At 46.8% G+C, this 15,855-nt stretch overlaps 1 protein-coding gene across 1 annotated transcript in view; it reads right to left on the reverse strand.

Annotated features, from left to right (window-relative positions):
* Window positions 1–15,855, reverse strand: part of LOC311520737 (scavenger receptor cysteine-rich type 1 protein M130-like) — a gene marked incomplete at both ends in the record, with an annotated part of 61,801 nt that overhangs the window by 35,823 nt on the left and 10,123 nt on the right. The window contains one exon of the mRNA XM_084628454.1: window positions 19–333. Within this exon, the coding sequence (XP_084484580.1) occupies window positions 19–333 (315 nt within the window). The remainder of the gene's footprint in view (window positions 1–18; window positions 334–15,855) is intronic.

Genomic DNA, 15,855 nt, shown 5'->3' on the forward strand with positions numbered 1-15,855 from the left:
AATTGGCCAATTCCTTACCTGAACAGGTCACTCCAGCGTCCTCTCCATGCCTGCAGTCATGCTCACCCCAACTGTTGTGTTCACATTCCCAGACAGCAGACTCGGTACCACGACAGACAGTGTTATCCAGCCATATCTGTCCAGATCCTTCTCCAAAATGAGCATAATGATGGGCACTGAGAGCAACTCCACATCCCAACTGCTTACAGACAACCCCAGCAGCTGCCATGTCCCAGTTATCATCACACACCGTCCCCCACTGAGCCTGGTGTTTAACCTCCACTCTCCCGGCACAGGGGCTGCTTCCATTGACCAGCCTCAGCTCATCAGCACCTATGAGAGACAGAACAGAATTACAAAGAGCACTGAGCTCCACCCCCATTGCTATTACCAGCAGAGTCAGTGCCCAGCAGCAGAGGATCTGCATTGAGAGCAAAGACTGGACAGTCTCAAAGTAGCCCAATCACACAACATTATCACGAGTCTCGCAAACCTATGTGCTTTTTTTTTTTTAAAGCTGCTGTGTTCCCAGGAAAATCTGGGGCCCTCTCATGGCTTTTGCTTTTATGAAAAAATGGCCACTATCTCCCATTTTCCTCTGCAGGACAGAAGCTACCAGCTGATCTCAGCCAAAATGCCTTTGCATGTAGACACAAGACTGTTCCCAGTGGGATGGAAGCCAGGCTGCCCACAGTGAGGATGGGAATCCCCTTATCCAGCAGATGTGATCCAAGCAGGAGACGGCTATGGCATGCTGTATGTGGCTAATAGGAAATGCAAGAAATGGTAAGAGGAGGGGGAGTGGCTTGGACAGACACAAAACCAAAGAATTTAGGGACTGTAATAAGGATTGGCTGCCTCCTGAGTGCCCCCTCATGGCCAGAGGTCAGTCTGCTGTACCTTGCCTCTGTTCCCCTCTTCAGATCCCTTTAATAACTCACTCAGTCCAAAGGTAATTAAAACATTTGACTCCTAGGGTCCTTACATACTAGCCCTCTGGGCCTAAACCCCAGTTCAGTCTCTCTCACTACTTAGGTAGGGAGTTCCCAGCCCTTTTCCCCAAAGTTGGGAAAGTGTTTCAGCTCCCTCTATTCCCCCCTCCCCAACTCAAGCAGAAGTTTGGCCTTGCAGGCCCCAAGCCTCATTCACCTTATGATCTGCTTAATGTCGTCTATTGGCAATCTCCCAAAAGAAGAAGGAATCCATCTATGACTTAGACTCTGCACACAGATCAGTTGCAGTCAGGTTGGAAGGCAAGAGTGGTAGAAAGATGGCAATCCCCAATTTACCCAAATACCTTCACAAATCCTTTTCTCTTGACCGCACAGTTGTATTCTCAAACAAGCGGCAAGTCTAAGGCTTCAGGCCTTTCATTTAACCATTATATTAACAAAATAACAGCAGGAACTGGATTAAGAGATTCCTTGAAACAGGGTGGCTTGCCTTTAAGGGCTGGAGGCCTGGGGCCAGCCAATCCTGATTAGTGAGGGAGCCACCCATGCTGCCTTAACAGCCTTAATGGGGCCTGATGGAAGACAGATGATTCCCCAGTAAAGTGCAGCAGGAAGCTGGAGATAGTGGGGGGAAACTCAAGAAGCTGTGGCAGAGACTGAGGAAAGAATCCTGCAGGGAAGACCCTGATATCAGGGGACTTACCTGGCTAGGAGGATTGGGAGTAGCCTGCTAAGGCAGGAGGAGAAGTCAGAACCAGGCTGAATTCCAACCAAGTCAAGCCTGGGAGTAACTGTTGAATTTGGACCTACTGCTTGGAAGGAGGTGCCTTTAGATGGTTATGCTATTCCATATAAAACATAGTATATGAACTGTGCAAATTCAGACAGAGAATGCAAATGGCTGTCAAATCCATCCACCCCTATGTAAATATATTGAGGGAATTAGCGAAGTCTTGTCATTTTTGACACATTTGAATCAGATGTAATTAGAGATTAACTCGCTGGGAAGTGTGCTCGCAAAACATTACAGGGAAAATTCTAGCAACGGTTGAGTTTAAACATAGAAAATAGTAGTGGCAATGGCAGGACTGTCTGAGTCAGTGCCTGCAGAATCTAGAATTCTTTCTCTTGTGTCTTCAGATCAGAGCATTTACACAGTGCAGGCTCACAGCTAACAGTTGTTTTAATAAACAAAATAAATCTTCAGCATATGCACAAAATGCACGGTACATGATAATGGCATTTGTTAGTATCGTGGCCAGTCTATGCATTCACAAGATAAATGTGGGAAAAGGAGTGCTAAATGTACAGACAGTAAAAAAACATAGTGGGACACCATGCTAAAGTTCGCAGAAAGGAATAAAATAAAGAAACTCTTAAGTAAAAGAGTCCCCAGATTGATGTGGGAAAGTGTGAGCTCTCTTATAGCATTGACTCAGAGGCAGAGGAGCTTATTTTATGAGCTCAGATGTAGGAGGGTGTGACAGAATGTACCCGTGTCTGCACCCTACACACTGTTGTAATAATCTCTGTACAAAGTATGTCTTGTATGGTATCATCTGAAAATTCATAATTTGTTGGTCAATATTTCCTGGTAAAATGGGTGTGTCAACATTGTAAGTGAAGTTATAAGATTCCACTGCATGGTGATCTTAATACATGTTCCAAACTGAGGTTGGCAAACATCTGTTTCAAACAAAGGAATATGTGCTTTGCTTAATTTGCATTTAAGCAGTAAACAGGATCATCAAGCAGGAAGGGTGGACAAAGAAACCTCAAATAGGTGAGGAAAAATAGCAGGAAACATCCTTTCCTGGAGACTTTCTGTTTCCTGAATCTCAGCTGGAAATAGAAAAGGAGGACTTGTGGCACCTTAGAGACTAACCAATTTATTAGAGCATAAGCTTTCGGGAGCTACAGCTCACTTCATCGGATGCATTCAGTGGAAAATACAGTGGGGAGATTTATATACACAGAGAACATGAAACAATGGGTGTTACCATACACACTGTAATGAGAGTGATCAGGTAAGGTGAGCTATTACCAGCAGGAGAGCCGGGGGGGGGGGACCTTTTGTAGTGATAATCAAGGTGGGCTATTTCCAGCAGTTGACAAGAACGTCTCAGGAACAGTGGGGGGAGGGGGATGGATAAACATGGGGAAATAGTTTTACTTTGTGTAATGACCCATCCATTCCCAGTCTTTATTCAAGCCTAAGTTAATTGTATCCAGTTTGCAAATTAATTCCAATTCAGCAGTCTCTCGTTGGAGTCTGTTTTTGAAGTTTTTTTGTTGAAGAATTACCACTTTTAGGTCTGTAATCGAGTGACCAAAGAGATTAAAGTGTTCTCCAACTGGTTTTTGAATGATATTATTCTTGACGTCTGATTTGTGTCCATTTATTCTTTTACGTAGAGACTGGAAATGTTTTCCAAGAGGGGGACTGATACTATAAAAATGAGGGACAAGCACTCCATGCCCCCCCTCCTCCTGTCTTACTCTCTCTGCCCACTGATTCACTGCACCAGAAGGAACAAAGGAAGCAGCCATTAAACAGAAGAAAGGGTCCTGGCCTAAGAAGTTTGGCCAGTAAGACTGTTAGAGCCTTTGATGAGAAAAACTTGGCTTTGAATTTAACATAGTTTGTTAAGTTAGGCAGTAGTTGTGTTTTATCTTTATTTGTCTTGTAACCATTTCTGACTGTTCTGCCTCATTACTTGTATTTACTTAAAATCTATCTCTTTGTAATTAATTAACTTGTTTTATTATGTGAATGGAAGTTTGTTTTGGAAACAAGATTTGTGCATATCATTTCTATTAATAAAATTGACTTTATATCAGTTTGTATTGTTCAGGAGAGGGCTGGGCAGTACCGGACATACCTTCAGTCTGGGATCTTCCCCCAGAAATGTATGTTGGAGTCACCCGGCAATATACCCAATGCTGGTGAGAGCCAAGGTATGTCTGACTGGCAGCAGCCCACACACAGACATATAGGGTTGCCAACTTTCTAATCACAAAAACCTGAACACCCTTTCCCCACCCCTTGCCCTGCCTTTTCCCCGAGACAATGCCCCTGCCCCGCTCCTTCTCTGAGGCCATACCACCACTCACTCCATCCCCCCTCCCTCTGTCTCTTGCTCTCCCGCATCCTCACTCACTGTCACCGGGCTGGGGTAGGGGTTGGGGTGCAGGAGGGGCTGAGGCTCTGGTTGGGGATGCGGGCTCTGGGGTGTGGCTGGGGATGAGGGGTTTGTGGTGCAGAAGGCGGTGAGGGGTGCGGGCTCCGGCCAGGCGGTGCTTACCTCGAGCGGCTCCCGGAAGCAACCAACATGTCTGGCTCCTAGGCTCAGGGTTTGGCCAGGCAACTCTGTGCACTGCCCTTGCCTGCAGGCAGCAACCCCGCAGCTCCCCATAGGAAGGGGACAGAATGGGCATGAGAAATGATAATGAAGAGATCAGACTTTGAGAAGACCAAATTTAAGAAAACTTAATAAACTTGTGGTTAGAGAGCATCACTCTGTACTTACAAAAGATAAATAATGTTCCATGCCATGAACCACTGAAACGTTTTTGTTAAACTTGATGCTGGGAAGGCGTCTGGCAAGTTGTGTAATGACCTGACTCCAGGAATCCACCATTTTAATTCACTGTGTTTGTTACAGAGTCTTTAAAATTCATTTTGGACCTTACAGTGCTTCTGAGGCCTATATAAAGGATTCAGTACTGTAGTAGGAAGAAGGCCTGAAACATAAGCCCTTGTATCAGAAGCCTGGTATGAGGCCTGAGGCCAGGGCTAAATTAGTGGTCAAAGCTTTGCTGATATAAAGCAAAGTTAAATTGTGAGCAAGAGGCAAGCCCTGCTCACAGAATCTGTGAAGAACAGGGCTGATATGCAAAATGCAAAAATGCATATTTCTAAGAGGATGATTGTATCTCGATTCAAAATGCCAGGCTTCTGAGACATGTTCCCTCAGGTCCTAGCTGACACCTCAGAAGTGAACCCCTAATTCCAAGGCAAAAGAAGAGAACACAGAGGTGAAAGGAAATTCATTCTGTCACTAATTCTGAAGCTACGTCTCAAGTTCCAGGTACAGAAGAAGATACTCATTTTTGGACTACTGCTAAAAGTGGAAGAGTTGTGAAAAGGTATGTTAGAGTTAATGACACTGTGTAAAAAGGAGGTGGGCCCCACAGCTCACTTGTGTTGGAGCTGCTGAGGGAGACAGACGCTTCTCCCCCACTGCGCTGCCAGAGCAGGATGCCAAAGAGGACCTCTGCCACCCTGAAGACTTGCCTGAGTTTCCAGAGCTGCCAGTCACTCCAGAGACTGAGGAGCTGCTGGGACTACCACTGGCCATATATCCCGGTGAGATGAAGGACAGGATCCAGGGACAGCCTAAGGGGAGGGGAGGAAGAAGCCCAGGGACAACTGACTGTAGTCTGGCTGTGTTGCTGCCTGAAGCCAGGTCAGCATGTTGTGGCTGGATCCCTGCTGCCCCAGTGGTGGATTGATCCACCACTGTTAGGGCCCTGGACTGGGACCCGGTGGAGTAGGGTGGATCCAGGTCTCCCTACCCCACTTCTACCAACCCCACCCCTCGGGTGGCAGCCTCCCCACCTTAGGCTAGGAGGCCTGCATTTATCTGCCATCTGTCAGAGCCAGGATGTCAGAGCCCCTTTGACTATTTGGTGTCCCATCCTGCTTGAGGGCCTGGGTTCCTAGACCCTTTTCTGATCTGCCCCAACCAAAAGGCAGAGCCCCTAAGACTGTTGGGTGCTCTGCCCTACCTGAGGGCCTGGGTTCCTAGACCCTTTGCTGTCCTTCCCTGAACAAAGGCCAGAGCCCTATAGGCTTTTTGCAGCAAAGTTAAAGCTACAAAGCGTCAGTGTAGACGCTGCCCTTCATTATGTCACCATAACTGGCCTATCCCAGTATCCCATAATGCCTGCCCTGACCACTCTTCTCACAGTTTTGAAGTCTGCTGCCCTGCATCTCGCTACGCGGGCATGCACCGCTCCCCTTTCAAAGCTCTGGGAAGCTTTGACATTCCTCAGCATGGAAAGCTGACAGAGCTGCTGAGGATGCTGCTCCTGGCAGTTGAGGAGGCTGTGGGAGAACTCAGAAGGAACCATTAATGTGGAATCCTGCTCTCCCTGGCACTAGGAACACAGCGGCAGGCAGAGAAGACAGGCACAGTGGCCTTCTGTTGCGGGGAGGAAGGGGGAAAGACAGCTGTCCTTTGCAGAGCCCGGGGACTGATGTGTGGCAGGGTGTCCCTCTCCCTCTACCTCAGAATTGGTTGCTCAAGCTGCTGCCTGAACTTAAAGAGACAGTATGCTGACACACTCTCCCCCAACACACACACTCCCCCAACACACACTCTGTCTCTCTCACATATACAATCCCCCTCACACAATCTCTCACAAACTTCCACACACAGACTCTGTCTCTGTCTCCTGCCAAACACTCTCCCCTATTCCCCTGACACACTTCAGTTGAAAAGTGATTGGAAGTCTAGTAGGATGCCCATGGAACAATGGGATTGAGAAACCTGCATCATGTGAGTCTGTATCTGCCCCATGAGGCACTGCAAACCCTTCCCAAAGCACCCTGCAGCTAGTTGCACAGTGGGATAGCTACTCACAGTGCACTGCTCTGTGTCTCTGCAAGAGCTGGTAGTGTGGATTCACTCTGCCAACACAAGGAGCATAGTGTAGATGTAACCCTTCTGCCAGGTGGAGCCAGCAGCAACAAGGGCTGGGTTCAGTATCTAGGGGTTCCTTTTCAATAACACAACACAAAACCGGCTCGAGCCCCGACCCAGTGACCTGGGTCAATTACACACCACCCCCTGGGCACCTCTAAGAGGCAATACTTCCCCTCTTGCCAGCACAGAGTCTGAGTGTAGCAAAAACACTTTAATGAAAGGAGGGAATTAACTCAGCATTAATTTGGGAAAACACTGCAACTAGGGTTCATAAACAAAAAACATAAGCAAAAGACCCACCCCCAAGGAAGTGGGGCAGTGTCCTTTTCCCCTCAAGATCTTAAGTCCAGCAACCCAAAAGTCCCTTTAACGTGCCCGTCCCTTCTGTGTACCACACTCACAGTTGCTGTCCTTGGCCAGTGCAGCCCCAGGGTTCAGAGGTTCATCCTCAGAGTTCACCTCCCACCCTGTGTCTAAGGCAGGGGTGGGGGTAAGGAGGCACCTTACACGCTACACTGCTCGGGTACTCGCTCATTGCCTCAATGGCCAATTGCCATGCCCCTGTGGAGCTCTGCTCTGGCAGTCTCCACCAGCCTCTCTGCCACCCGCCCTGCTAGCCGCTTGCCACACCCCTTGCCACACCAGTTTGCCAAGATGTCTTCATCCCCCTCCCCCCGCAACCTTAACACAGCTCTCAGTGATTTCAGCTGTTAGTGGGGAGCCTCACTGCTGGTGCATGCTGGGCAGTCTCTTGCAATAGAGACACTGTCCGAAAATAGGTCTAATACTTAGACCTAGGTATTTAGAAATACTATGGTACAGTTTGATTCATTAAAGGTTTTCTTCTGTACTACTCTATACTGTCTTTTACATATAGTGCCACTCCCCCACCATCATGATTTACTCTGTCATTTGGGTATGTTTTGTACCCTGGGATTACCGTGTCCCATGATTATCATTGTTCCACCAAGTTTCTGTGATGCCTGTTACATCAATATCCCCATTTAACACCAGGCTCTCAAGTTTACCCATCTTAGTATTCAGACTTCAAGCATTCATATACAAGCACTTATAAAATGTGTCACTTTTTTGCTGTCTGTCATTACGTGATGCAATTGACTGGGACTCTTTTTCATTTGACTGTTTCTCTTCTGTTCCTACCTGTACTGTATCACCTTCTATCTATGGTCATCAGTTTTCCCAGATTACTGAGTGGGGACTTGAGCAGGTTCTGTTCTGTATTATTAAGAGGAACCCGTAGATGTTGCTGCTGACTCGAGGGTTACATATGCATAACATTTTAAATTCAATCCTAATATACAAAATGGGCAATTCCGGTGAAAGTTTAATTTCTCTGCCTAAAGAAAAACTCTGGTGCAACCTTAACTATCATGCTACTGCCATTTCAAATTAATAGGCAGCAGATTTAAAACAAACAAAAGGAAGTATTTCTTCACTCAGTCCACAGTCAACCCGTGAAACTTGTTGAGAAGGCCAAAAGTATAACTGGCTGAGAATTAGCTATATTCAAGGAGGACAGGTCCATCAAAGGCTATTAGCCAAAATGGTCAAAGATGCAATTCCATGCTCTGGGTTTCCTTAAACCTCCAACTGCCAGAAGCTGGATTGAACAACAGGTGATGGATCACTGGAAATTGCCCTGTGCTGTTCATTCCCTCTGAAACATCTGGCTCTGTCCACTATCAGAGACAGGATACTGGGCTACATAGACCATTGATCTGACCCAGTATGGCTGTTCTTATGTTCTAATGGTGTTTATGTAAGAGATGGAGCTAACAGCGTTTACACTGGGGAGAGGAAAGAATGACATTGCCTGAGATAAAAAGAGTAGTGGGAGAATAATCCCGTCCTTCCTCACTCAGGCCCTGCTGAAGGGAGTTTGAGTCTCATATAGTTAAGCTGCTGTTAGGGGAGAGATGGTTGAAAATTTTCTAATGAAAAAAATACGACTCACAATTGCTGGTTTGAATGAAGTGAATTTGAAAGAAATTTCCTTTCTGTGACAAAAATTTCAGATACAAAAATGTTGCTGTCCTTTTTTAATTTTTATTTAAAAATATTGTTGGGTTTTGTTTAATATTTCAATCTTTTTTGGTCTCCCTGTTCCTTCTGTTTGTTGACTGAATTTTGTCCCATGTTGCCAGGTAGTGTTCCATGATTGGTAAAAATTCCTGTACATACCAGGAAAGTGTGGGATCGGCTAAGCTGACCTGCATGTCACACCAGGGTGAACTGTTGCTCTGTGATGAAGATTGGGGCTAGACCAACACACAGTACATGCCTGGCTATCTGTTTTTGGGATTCCAGCAAAGCAGAATCCCTCTCTTCCTACAATCTTTGGGCAGAAGGAAAAAAAAATTGGGCTGGTGATTGTCTCACTGACCATTGCAAGCTGCAACTGCTTGCCTGGACTTTACATTACGTAGGGGTACTGGGCAGGCCTTATTCACTGGGGAGCAGAGCGTCTGATAGCAAGGTTCCTTGCAGGGCTGATGGGCCAGACCCCAACATCCTCTCCTCGTCTTCCTCTCCCTACTCCCCTTTCTTCTCTCCCACTCTTCCTCCTTCCTCCCACTCTTTCACAACCATGGGGGCTATGTTGGTAATATTTGTTTTGTAGGTTTTGTTGTTCTTATGTCTATAAACATATACACGCATTGAGCAAGCTCTGCAGCTGTGGGCTTCAGCCTACTAGCACACAACCCGTGGTGGGCAACGGGCAGGGAGGGGAATGGGGAGAGGCATTTTGGCCAGGAACACCAGGGCAAACACCTACTTTTCCAGAGAGTGAAATGGGATTGTAATGGCCCCACAGCATGGATGAGATCTCTGCGTATAGGTTGCTTCTGCAACACCAACCTCAACCTGATGAAGGGCTGAGTCAGCCCTGCTGAGACTGAGGGAATCTGTGAATCACAAACCCCAGGTTTATAGCACAGAGCCATTCTCTCCGGTTCACTCTAGCGTAGTGCTAGGATCCACCTCACCACCCCTCACGGTGTCTCTGATCTGGGGAACTTAAACCAAGACAGCAACACTCTGATACCCCTACTTACTTTGAGGACTGTAGTCAATGGGAGTACTCATGAAAATCCTAATCTGGGCAGCACACTGCACTGTAACTAACATATTCATGTCTGTACTAAACTTACCTGAGCAAATAACCCTGGCCATTCCTCTTGCGAAGCAGGCTGGGTTGGGCCAGACCCGCACCTGGTGTAAATCAGCATAGCCTCACTGATCCGACAGGATGTTCCCCAATCCCCAATTTTTTTCTTTCCCCCTGCAGCTGCTCACCTGAACACACCACGCTGGCTTCGCTCCCAGGGGGACACTCAGTTGTACCCAGCGCAGTAACAGGACAGTCTCTCAGGCGGGATTCGTTCCTCTCACAGCCAAACGTGCCGTTCCAGACAGGCCCCTCTCCTGTGCCAAAGAGCTGCCCTGCTGGCATCGACAGGGCGAATCCACAGTCAAGCTGCTGGCAGAGGGCGTGGGCAGCCTGTAAATCCCACTGGGAGTCACAGAGGGTTCCCCAGGCGCCTCCGTGGAGAAGCTCCACTCTCCCCAAACACCCTGTGCTGCCATTTGCCAGCCTGTACCCGCCGTACCCTGAGAAGAAGGAGAAGGGAGATAGAAGGACATTTCTCTTGCACAGTTGTATCTAAAGACGTGACGAAGGAGCCCTAGTGACATCAGATAATTAATTAATAATTATTTCCTAGTTTACTGGGCACTTTGTTTAATCAGGATGTTCAGACGTGATGATCAGGCTCTTACAGTGCAGGTGCTATTGCTCATGTCTGCCTTGTGTGAGGGGTCACACAGCACCCACCAAACTCTGCACCAGCATGTGCCGCTCTTGGGTCAGTGTCGTTCCTGGGATGGATTATCACGGGGCAGGGGCAATCTCCTCTCTGGTGGTTTCAAAGGAGACTGCAGGGGCTGGCATTCAAGAAGCGGGTCTTTACATGTCATGGTTGTTGTGTCCTAGGTTATTAGGAGCTCACTGAATCAGAACAGTAGCATTGAGGGATCTGATTGGGAAAAAACTACAGAGTAGTGATATTAAAACCAAGACTTAACTTTAGCCAGAGCTGCCCGGAGCTCTGCACTGGTAAATATTTTCAAAACTGAAGGGAGTGTGCTGCAGGGTAGAAGCTCCTAGCCGCAGCACGCTCTGTGGGACTGAAGCCCCAAGACCCCACCCCGCCCTGGAGCCTCAAATGGAGAGAAATTGGGGGGTCTGGGAAATACTATATGATAATTTAAGCCCTGATTATAGCATAATGACAGCTCTGAAATAGTTACATTTGAGACCAGTTTCTCTTTAAAGCTGAACTGTTCCATAGTTGATTGGATTGCCTTGAAAATTGGCATGTCACCTAGGAGCACAGGGTTGTAGTAGTGATCCAAACTTGGGGCCATTTGCTCAGGGGACTCTTGAGCTAGAGCTCCCAGAAAAAAAAAACACATCCAGTTGCCTTAAAGTTGACAGATGCTGGCAATTTATTTTTGCTCACAGATAGAGATCAAACCAGTGCTCTGAACATTGCACCAGGGTCTCAGACACTCGAGGGTTACCCCCAACAGAGAATATGGCACCCACCAGCCCTTTGGAGGAAATCCAATTAAAATGTTATTTCAAAAAGAGATTGCTTCTCCAGTTAGGTGCTTGTGAAGGCTTGTGCGCCTACATGCACACTTGATGGACTACAATGAGCATGTGCAGTGAAAGAAGCTAGCTATCTGGAAAAGTGCCACTCAGGTATGAGATGTGGGTGGTTTTGAGGGTAAATTGTAGTCCTTACAGTTAGGCACCCCCACCCCTGTCACTGTGAGTGCAACTCCAGCCCAGAAAAGGAAAGTGGTGTTAAAAAAGGAGGTTAATTGCTCCAATTTGCCTGTCTCCAAGGGGGATTTTGTTTTGGGGGAATTATAACCTGAGTGCAGCAGAAAACTCAGAAGATGCTGAAACTGCTTTTGGAAAGAAAACAACTTCCATATGTGAATGCTCAGGGGAGGGATGAATCAGGGGTGCAAGAGTAGGTGGTAACAGGAGAAGATGGGTTTCGGTTTGCAGCCAGGGAAGTGTTTGTTATGGAGAGGAAGACAAATGGGAATGGCTGGTAGTGGAGAGAAGTGTCCGGCGGGCTGAGCCAAGGGGGGGAGAGTGAGGATTGAGAGAGGAGGAGGGGAGAAGACAGGAGGGCTTGGAGACTGAAAGGGGTAGCTGAGGAAATTGGAGGGTTGAGAGTGGGCACATAAACCATGAATTCTCCCCTTCCATGTGTGTGCTGCAATCTAGGGGAAGCCCACCCCTTTGCAGGCCCTGGAAACAACTATACAACAGCCATTATTCCCATGACATTGTAACAAAATGTATAGGATGGGGAGGAGCACTGAGGAATCACATAGCAACCTTGTGGCCTAGTGGAAACACCACTGGACTGGGACTATCCCCAGCTCTGCCACTGGCCTGCTGGCTGACCTTGGGCAAGTCTGAGGTTCTGAGCCCCAGAAGGGGGTCAGAGGCAGACCAGCGGAAAGCCTCTGGGCAAAGATCAAAGTAGGAAAAACAGGGGTGATGTCATGGTAGGGGTCTACTATAGATCACCCAATCAGGGTGGCATTATTAGAACATATAATAGAAATATTCAAAACACAAGACCTGAGAGTAACAGGGCACTTTATCTACCCAGACATCTGTTGGAAAAGTAATATGGCAAAATATCCAATAATTTCTTGGAATGTGTTGGGGATAACTTTTTGTTCCAGAAAGTGGAAGAAGTAACCAAGGGGACCATGAAAAAATAGCTTTTATGATTCTGAGGAGAGAAAGGAGTGAGAGCAGCAGAATGAAGACAATGGACTTAAAAAAAAAAAGCAGACTTTAACAAACATGGGAACTGGTTTGTAAGGTGCCAAGGGAAGAAAATCTTAGGGAAAAAAGGAGATCAGAAGACCTGGCAGTTTCTGGAGTAGACACTATTAAAGACACAACTGCAAACTATGCTGATGCAAAAGAAAGACAGAATCGCAAGAGACTAATATGTGTCCATCAGGAGCTCTTTAACGACCCAAAAATCTAAAAGGAATCCTACAGAAAGTGGAAATGTGAACCGCTTGCTAAGGAAGAGTACAAAACCTCAACACCAGCATGTAGGGACTAAATCAGTGAGGCTAAGGCACAAAATGAGTTACACTCAGAAAGAGACATAAAAGGGAATAAGAAGTTGTTTTATAAATACTTTAGGGAGCAAGAGGAAGACAAAGGAAAGTGCAGGTCCTCTGCTTAGTGCAAAGAAGAGCTAATAGGGATGATATCAAGAAGGCTGAGGTGTTTAATGCCTATTTTGCTTTAGTCTTCACTAAATAGGTTAATGGTGAGCAGATACTCAACACAATTAATAGTAACAACATGGGGGAAGGAACACAAGCCAAAACTAGGGAAGAACATATTAAAGAATATTTAGATAAGTTAGATGTATTTGAGTCCCAGGTCCTGATAAAAAGAAAAGGAATACTTGTGGTACCTTAGAGACTAACAAATTTATAAAAGCATAAGTTTTCGTGAGCTACAGCTCACTCTGAAACCAGGTCCTGATGAAATTCATCTGAGTTGTGATGCTCTCTCGGAGCATCCAGTACCAGAAGCCTCTGTGTTACCCCTCTGACTCAGCTAGAGTGAGCTTTGCTGGAGCTTAAACTGTGTGTCGGCTCCCTGCCCCACCAATCTGTCTGCCTCACCAGCAAACTCCTTGAAATTCTGCCTCTCTACACCATCTTGCCTTGAAGGTAATGGTCAATGAACCCAGAGGTCCCAAGTTCCCCTGAGATGTCTCCCTGTAGTTTCCAATGCCTCTCACTCATCACTCACAGAAATTATTAACTCCACTGTCTCCAAAGAGACAGTACACGCACACATACTAACCTGTTTGCCCAGCAGAGGACACACTCTTTACCTTAACAAACAGCACTGAGCTGAGTAAGAATACATTTATTAATAAAGAACATAGATCATACTAAGCAGTGATAACAGAAGCAGAAAATGCTTACAAACAAAACAAAATATTGCACACTTTCTAGTGTCTAAGGCTTAACTTTAGCAAGCCACAATCTTTGCTTCAACAGCTTTCTCTCTTACATCAAGCTACCAGCATTTCCATATCTTCTAGCAGGAGGATCCAACATTCACAGAATCCTCTTTGCCCCTTAAATGATAGATAACTAAGGAATTTTCTGTCCTTGTTTTTATAGTTCAGTAAATTTTTGAAACATGCTTGTCTAAAGTGCATCCCCAGATAAACTTCTTCTCCCCTGCATTTTGACGCTACCTGTTGACTTCCCATCCCCCTGGTGAATCATATGTAATGTAACTTCCACTCTCTCTGGCATCATCATGCCCAGTTTACATTGGAGACACAGGCAAAATGATATGCTTTTCCCCAGGAAAAACTTGTTTATCAAGTCTGTTCCCAAAACATATTTTAGGAACATATTTCCATCACACAGACATAACTCTTTACTCACAATCTGTATATTCCTTGCACAACAATTTCCATAACCAACATGTCACCAGTGTTTATATGATATCTTACTCCATACACTGTTATAGTACAATAATACTGTAGACAAACTGTTGTTTCCCTGAGCTCAAACACTGAGCCCACCCCATGAGACCACACCACACTTGCAAATTCAACAACCACTTCATACCCTTTTACAGCCCTGTAACTGATCCACACAAGATATCACCTAAACCTACTTTCCCCCATCCATCATTAAATCCACAGACAGCTCTCATGTCCCAGCTCACAATACCCATTGCAAGATGAATCCAGTGCCCTGCTCCTGACACAGCCTACACAAATGATGCCGACTGGAACCTCAAGGTCCATATGCACATCTTCCCTTTGATAACACGCATGGGGGCGTTCAGGCCCAGATCTCCTCGTATCACATTCACAGCTCTCTGATGCTCCTCAAACTAATCCCCAGATCTCCTCATATTACAACCACAGCTCTCCCAAGCTGCTCCAGCGTATTCTTCCACCATTCAGTACAGCTACACCCAATGCAGTGACTGTAGATGGAGAGCAGATAAGCCCTGTGGTTATTGCCATCTCCAGGGGGATCATTTCCCTTGGTGAAGAGCTGCTTGGGGCTTCCATTGATGTAAATGAAACAGTAGCTCTAAGAGTTGTGAACTACCTCAGTCAATCCAACAGTGCTCAATATGCGACTTTCTGATGACAATTAAAAAGCAAATACTGGTGACTATCTCCCTGCCTCAAGCTGTAGCGCTGTTCTGAGATTGTGGGTAGAATTGGGGATTCAAAGCAGATTTTTAGTAGAATTAAATGGTAAAAACTTCATTAATGCAGAGTTAAGGTTGCCTGCGGATAGCCTGGGACATTACAGAACATGGAGTTCAGCAAGGGACAGCCCCTCAAGTACAGGACACAATCCCACAAGGTGCTGAGAGGATCCTGTGAGGGGCTGAGTGCCCTCAGCTGCCACTGCTGGATCAGGACCAAAGTGAGTCAAACACACCATTGAAGGGAAAAAGAAGGGAAGAGCAGATGAAGGTATTGTTATCACTAGAAGCTCACACCAAGAAATGTGTAGGAATGAGCACCATGGGGCTGAGGTCTCTTTCTCTCCTCGCCAACAGTCTTATACTACCTGACTGGTTTGTGAGGGGCCTGGCCAGTTTTTCTATGGCCTTGCCAGTTGCTGGTCCAAAGGTGTTATTGGCTGGGGGTGGGGGAGGGGTTGGTGTTGCACAAACACACCTGGGCATGAAGTGATCTCGGAACCCTAGTTGCAGATATCACGGCTGGGAGCATTCAACGGCCTTTCAGCTGGCACCCTCATCCTGCTCTGCATGTGTGCAGTGTGCCAGGGCAGACACCAGTGAAAGTGAGAGCAGTGCCCTACTCCCAGCCCCGAATCCCACCAAGCCTCCCATAAATTTTCAAGACCTGGGCCCCTCCCCATGGTTTCCCCCAGCCCTGGAACCTTCCCTCTCCCACCCCCACCCCCCAGCCCTGGGACCTGGCCAGCTCACAGGCCAGCCCCACTCCCCTGGGCCCTGGGCCTGCCCATGGACTGCTAGTTTTACAGTGCCTTGGAGGTGGCAACTGCGCCTTACACAGAAGTACGCC

This window comes from Lepidochelys olivacea (genome assembly GCF_965140295.1).
Source record: "Lepidochelys olivacea isolate rLepOli2 genome assembly, chromosome: 1".
Classification (NCBI taxonomy): Eukaryota; Metazoa; Chordata; order Testudines; family Cheloniidae; genus Lepidochelys; species Lepidochelys olivacea.